At 40.4% G+C, this 7295-nt stretch overlaps 1 protein-coding gene across 1 annotated transcript in view; it reads right to left on the minus strand.

The window, feature by feature from the left end:
* KLHL29 (kelch like family member 29) overlaps positions 1–7280 on the minus strand; it is a 145578-nt gene extending 138298 nt beyond the window's left edge. The window contains exon 1 of the mRNA XM_009273877.2: positions 7152–7280. Coding sequence (XP_009272152.1) covers positions 7152–7209 — 58 coding nt within the window. The 5' untranslated portion in view covers positions 7210–7280. The remainder of the gene's footprint in view (positions 1–7151) is intronic.
* Positions 7281–7295: the final 15 nt, after the last annotated feature.

The raw sequence follows: 7295 nt of genomic DNA on the forward strand, positions 1-7295 counted from the left end.
GGAAACATTCCAGGTCAGGTTGGACGGGGCTCTGAGCAACCTGATCTAGTTGCAGATGTCCCTGCTCATTGCAGGGGGGTTGGGACCTTTAGAGGTCCCTTCCAACCCAAACTGTTCTATGATTCTATGATTCTATGGATGGATGGATGGATGGATGGCTAGGTAGCCTGCCTGGAAATTTGGGCTATATTTATAGAGTTGCCACTTATGTATTCTGTGCCAAAAGGGAGCCTAGATTTTAGTTATCATCCAGCCATTCACTTTGTGAATACAGTGTTGTGTGGACAGGAGACAAAATAGTAATTTGACAGAACTCTGCCGCCTCTCAGACTTATTCTGAATGCATTTAGTGGCCACTGTCATGGACAAAACCGTATTTGTTAAGAAACCATGTTCTAAGCAAACCATGTCTTAGACTTCAGGGTGGGAAGAAACTCAAGACGTCTTCAAATGTGTCATTGTCTAATTACCTAAGTGGATCTGCAAGTAGATGACATAATATCACATAACAGAGTAAAATCAAAATTCTTCAGCTCTGTACTTTCAAGAACAGATGAACTACAGTTGCAAATCTGGTGCTTATTTAAAAAAACAGGTATAAAAAAAAGCAGCATGGAGCAGACGACTTTTAAGAGCAGTTTCAGGGAGTTTTGACACACTTTAGCAACCCCACACTTTTTTTTACAATAACTCTCATAAAGTATTGGTAATGGTGAGAGGCTCCTGCTCCAGTTGAAACTTGGAAATCTCAAATCACTCACATACTGAGAGCTGTCAATCAAAAGATAATTTGATGACCTTCTTTATGCTGTACATTTAGCAAGGCAGTGTTCTAGGACTATTACAAGTACTCTTTGACTCTTCAGTGCACTAAATCACTGTCTGTCATGACCTGACTGATAGTGGCATTAAAAGACAGGGCAGGAATTACTGAAAATACTCCACCTGGAACACAAAAAGGTGAAATGTATTTCAGTCTCGCTCAAATGATGGCTTAGATACCCTCATCAACTTTGCAATTCTGTTAAGATTATTCTAATGACAGAAGACTGTAATTAATCTTGAAAAAGATTTGATTTTAGAGGACCTGTTCAAGCAGTTTGCTTTAAGTTCATTACTGTGCATGAACATGCTAAAACATGAGCCAGCAGTGTGCCCTTGCGGCAAAGAAGGCTAATGGTATCCTGGGCTGCATTAGGCAAAGTATTGCCAGCAGGTCGAGGGAGGTGATTCTTCCCCTTTATTCAGCACTGGTGAGGCCACACTTGGAGTGCTGTGTCCAGTTCTGGGCTCCTCAGTACAAGAGAGACATGGACCTACTGGAAAGTCCAGCAAAGGACCACAAAGATGATGAAGGGACAGGAGCATCCCTCCTATGAGGAAAGGTTGATAGAGCTGGGACTGTTCAGCTTGGAGAAGAGAAGGCTCGCGGGGGACCTTATCAATGTATATAAATACCTCAAGGGAGGGTGCAAAGAAGATGTAGCCAGGCTCTTTTTGGTGGTGCCCAGTGACAGGACCAGAGGCAATGGGCACAAACTGAAACACGGGAGGTTCCCTCTGAACACGAGGAAACACGTTCTTACTGTGAGGGTGACTGAGCACTTGCCCAGAGAGGCTGTGGAGCCTCCATCCTTGGAGATATTCAGAAATGATCTGGACATGGTCCTGGGCAAGCAGCTCTAGGTGGCCCTGCTTGAGCAGGGGGGCTGGACCAGACAACCTCCAGAGGTCCCTTCCACCCTCAGCCGTTCTGTGATTCTGTGAACTTTTATGTGTTGAGCTTACAAACGATCACTAGTCATCTGTATCTTGGTACCATTTAGGCTGCCCCAGAAAATCAAGACTATCTTAAGGAAAACACAGTAAGAAGCATGTACAATGCTAACAGACCTCCGTGCTAACCTAACTCTCCTACGAGAAATAGGAGATAGAATGTACTATTATTTCTGTTGTAGACTTCTTTCGCCACAACAATATGCATACATATTCATATATATATGTATATACATGTGTACACACACACACAAATTTTATATAGAATTTTATATCTATAATTTTGTATAATCTACCTATCTACCTATCTATATCTATGGAAACAAAAATAAGGGAGATTTTCCTCAGGTGACACAGGCCATGTATTCTGGTGCAAGGCAGAGAACTGAAAACAGGCTTTCTAGAGTCTTCATCACACAATATCCTTTAATTAACATTATTAGAATTCCAAATGCTAGTTTGCACTTTGAATCTAAACACCTCCCACCCCCCTAGTTCATGTCTAGAACTAGGTACACTCGCAGAATTGCAGGTCAAGCTGAAATCCCTTTGAAAATTCAGCCTTTTGTGAAGAAAAAGTTGATGGTTATTGACAAAATGTTGTAGTCTACCTTGTTACTATTCATGATTAAGGAAAGTAAATATTGTCTGAGGTCTAATGAGAATTCCAATGCAATAAAGTAAAGTGTGAAAGGTGCAATCAATAAGTGATGATGCAACAGTATTCATTTGTAGTTTTGTTTAGTTCATGGTATTTGGTGATGCTTGAAAATGAAGTGTTAAGGAATTAGTGTTACAAGGATTAACATTCAGATTTTATTTCTGATATTGTTATGTTTCTACAGTCATTACATTCTGAACGCTAATTAGCATCTGATTTCTTTTCCCACTAGTTAAGGACTGCAAACCGAAGAATTATAGAATGAAAATACTATGGAAACAAACATCAACATTATCCATGAACATCCACAAATTAAAACTCATGATGTGCATGGCTAATTTACACTGCAGGAGAAAGTACTACCATGATGTCCACGGCTAATTTACACTGCAGGAGAAAGTACTACAATGAAGAACTGTATTTTCCTCATTTTTTTGTGTTAGCGACTATGCTTCAAAGCATATCAAGTTTATGAAGAAAGGGTCTTTTCAAATGTATAACAGATCTCAGAGTCCAAGCTGGATCGTTTATGTCCTACATATGGCAGGGCTATCCACCAAGGGTTCAGTTTTGGATTTACTACAAGTCTTGGATATAAAGAAGCATACTGCCCTATGAAAATGTCAAGGACTAAATCTCAGTTACCCAGTTATTTCTGCAAGGAAACCAATCTCTTCTAGTCCTTCATCAGACTGACTAATTTCTCTCCATTTGGGCTCAACTGGATTGGCAGGCACATAGATGTTGGTCTCTGTCACTGTGCCATGGTATGGGATACCGGTACCTTGTGTCAGAAACTGAAGGGACGATTTCCATCCCTTTCTTCTCTGCAGGCACGTTGTGTAAGCAACAACTTGTGCTGACACACACAGCCTGAAGATACTGAAATTATGTTTGAATATTATTTGCAACTCTGCATTTTCTGAAGAAGCCACATAAAAATTTGGCTATGTGAACTTCAGTGGATCTTGACTGAGTATGTTCACAATGAACATCTTCATGGTTCTGAATATTCTGCTTTATTAACTCCCCTGGCACTTAATCTTTAGATTACAGAGCAAGATTTAGGACATGGATAGAAAACAAGGGCTGATTCTGTTCTAAAATATTAGGTTACATGTCTGTGTTAAGGTGACATGCCTTTTGAAGTCAGCTAGGAGTATTTGGCATAAATCCTATCCAAAGGGCAATTACAGGCCAAACCAGATACCTCTCAAAATTGCTGTTGACTGTGTATGGTGAAAGAGTCCATGCATTTCGTAAGGCAGCTCTACAGTTCTTCACACACTGCTAAAAGCAATAATTACTTTGAAACATTATTTGTCTCTCATAATGTGACTGCTTTATAAATTCACTAAGTAAATGGATCATGTAGCTAAACTTAACATTCGTATTTAACATATTACAGAAGAAATAAAAAATCCTTCCACAGAATATAAGATCCAGACCAAGAAGATTCTCTAATCCATGCAAAAATTATTTTCTTACAAGTAGTCTCAATGGAATTAGGTGGGAATTAGCTGTGACACTGTAAAGAGAACGACGTATCTGTTTTATATTATTGTTCTTGTTATGAAAATGTATTTTCTGCAAAGCCACAGAAATGACTTGACTCTTTCAGTCACGTAAGTGAGATCTCTTGACCTATTGCAACTGAGATGGCATACTAGCAGAGCCTTTAACTTTTGGCAACTTATTTGTTTACGTTTGTTTAGAAACAGCTACATAAGAAACCTAGTTCTGCATGAATACAGTATAATGTGACCCCAACATGTACACAATCAAATGAAAGATAATTATGGGAAATAAAACATGACGTTTCAAATCAGCTCCCTAATAAAGTCTAAAAATACAAGAAACCCTATCATATTAACCAGCAAGAACTGCTCTTTCACTTAAGGGATAGTTGGGTAATTATTCAAACCTGTACAAGACTGGATTGTCAAGTGAAATAATAATACAGAGTATCTCAGGATAATGAGATAGATTTTAAGGCCATTAGCAGTGGCTCTTATTATAATACTGGCCAAGGTTCCCCAAGAAAGAGAGAGAATATTTAATTGAAACTTGTAGAGAACTAGTTTGAACTTTTATATTTGAACAGCTCAGTACTGTCTCATAGTTTCCATTCCTTCCCGGAGAGAAAGGCGCCTATCATGTAAGACTGTGAAATCAGTCAGGCTTTAGAGACTGAAATCCCTGAGGGCTGAAATTAAAACGAGAAATAATTTGAAAATTGAGCCACACTGAAATCCATACAGTTTATATTAAGAATCTTATTCTAGTGAGGTTTTAAGGTCTGGTTAGACACCCAGTTGTCTTCTCTTTCCTGATTCTTTCTCTCATTCAAAACAACCAAACCCAACATATATCTTGTCTGACTTTAGGTTTGACAAGAAGAATTATAGCTTTAGAAGTAACGGCTTTTAAGACTGGAAATGGAGGAAGAGATGACTTTTTCTCCATAAAATAGGTCCTGCTTATGAGACATTTGTATATGCATGCTTCTTTATCGTACGTTTGTTTGTTTTTAACCACTACAGGAACAGGAATAACTCAACAGCTGATGGTCATAGAGAAGCTAGCTAATCCCTGGGAAAACAGATGTCTAGCTTGCAGTTTATAAGGTACAGTATGGCTAATGTGTCAGCAGTTGTCATGGATTAGAAATACTGCTTGTTTTAATATTCTCCTTACGAGCCTCTCCTAGGTACAAAGGTTTCCAAATACCAGACCAGAGCTAGGTCTGGCATGCCTGGCATACTCTAGTGAGGAACTCTCCTCCTCACCTTAATGAACACCTCCTCACCGTGCTCAGCGGTGCTTGGATAATTAGACTAGACTAGGGTTTACAGCAGTTGAAGCAAGAATGCTGATTAAGACTTTGCAAATCAAATATTAAAAGACTGATTAAATATTTTACGATCTTTTTACTTAGGCTCTGATTTGAAGTTTACTTCATCTACTAGCCAGAGATATACCGAAGGTTAATTGATGGAGGAAGAGTAAATAACAGCTGATGCTACTGGCCCTAAGTATGCAAGGCATTTAAGAGTATTCCTAACCTCAAGTGTGCAGTCACTGACGTGCTCATTTGTCTCACCAGGTTACTGTCACTAGGGCTCAGATACGTGATCAAATTACCTCAGTGAAAGTGGTTTAAGCTTATGTGTTTTTCCTTGTATTGTATATTTGCACGTCTCCAATGACACCAAGTAATCCTTTAAATTGTGTTAATTTGATCATGTATCTGAGTATCCAGTCCAGTAAATTGGGATAGGTGGCTATGAAAAGTGGAGATGATGCCTTTTAGAAGACAAATAGCTTCCACAGAGAAGAGAGACATCCAGCAGAACCACTACAGCTCAGTCTACCAGGATTAGAGTATAAATCTCTCCCCTTTCTCCTCCTACAAAATCAAGGGTTTGTAACTTATAAACCTAACTTGACAAATCGCTTTTGTGGATTTTGATTTTTTTTTTAAAGGGAAAGAATTAACAAAACTCTTATAAAGCAATTGTTGGTGATTTTTTTGCTACCTGACTGGGCCAGTATCACTTAAAGCCCATCTAGATCTTAAAGAAAAATTCAGAAGCTCACCGTCCAGCAAGTGTTCTCATCATATTTGGGGCTTGGAGTTGAAAATTTAAAAGCAGTCCAAATATTTAGCTTCAGAAAAGTACTGCTGAGCTTGTGCCTTAACTCCTTTTCAAGAGATGTTTGGTAAGGATTTGCACCTACCAAAGTACAGTTTATGTAACGAGTAGGAAGGGTTATTGGACTAATAATTTTTAACAGAGATTCCTTGTCTTTAATACAGAGCTACACAATAGAACTTAATAGCTTATGGCAAGTAAATAATTTACACATGGATTGTGTCTGAATACAAATGTATACATAAAATATCACAGACAATGAAGCCTTTGGGGTGTTTTTTCTAAAATCAATTTAATTGATTTTGCCGATAGGTCTGCATTTATATTTTTGTAAGCTACATTTTGCTTTACCTACACATGTGGCACAGTCAGGATTTTTAAGGGAGGCAGGGAAAACTGCAAATGAAATTAGAAACTAAGTGCACAGAGCGTAGGTATTTTTGAAGTGTCTAGGGTAAGACACTCGGAAATAACACTCCAACATGACCCAATGGTGTGGCTCATTTAGAAATTTCTTATCAGAAAAGGTCAACCTCTCAGGGTGTTTTGCAGCATTTGAGCCCAATGAAGCTGGCCATGACGAGTTTTCCCCTTAACGCTGAACGTTTTGCGTTGTTCAGCTTCAGTCAGCAGGGTTACTTGCATTTGGCCTGGGCTCCTACTAGAGGGTTGAAGAAGAAGGTTAGTGTTGTGACTAATGCACAACTGAAGGCAGAAGGAAAGTGGTCGGATGGAAACATGAGTGTGTGTTTCAAAGGGAGAGGCACGGGATGATGGCTGCTTTGCCATCGGGAGCACCAGCTTATCTGATGGGCCTGAAAGCTGTTTTTCGCTACAAAATACGCCCACAGCTCATCCTCCCTCTTTCTAACGCACTGCTTTTTGTTGTCATTAACTCATAAAAGCTATGCATTAAAGGGAAGCGCGAAGACAGATGCCGGAGCTGGGCTGGCGAGCCCGAAGGGAGCGGCAGGGAGGCCTGGGGGTCCACTGCCGTCCTCAACCCCACCGCCCACCCCTGCCTGCGCGCTCTGTGGGGCTGAGCCGGCCTGCCTTACCTTTGGGGTGCCAGGGGTCCGTGAACTCGTACTTCCCCACGCCGATCGTCCGCAGCATCTGCACCCCGTTGGTGTTGTCCGGGCCCCCTGCCGTGTTGGGGGGCAGCGGGGCGGCTGCCTGCCCGTTGGTGGCGGGTGCGCTGC

This window comes from Aptenodytes forsteri, unplaced genomic scaffold, assembly GCF_000699145.1.
Source record: "Aptenodytes forsteri isolate BGI_AS27 unplaced genomic scaffold, ASM69914v1 Scaffold175, whole genome shotgun sequence".
NCBI lineage: Eukaryota > Metazoa > Chordata > Aves > Sphenisciformes > Spheniscidae > Aptenodytes > Aptenodytes forsteri.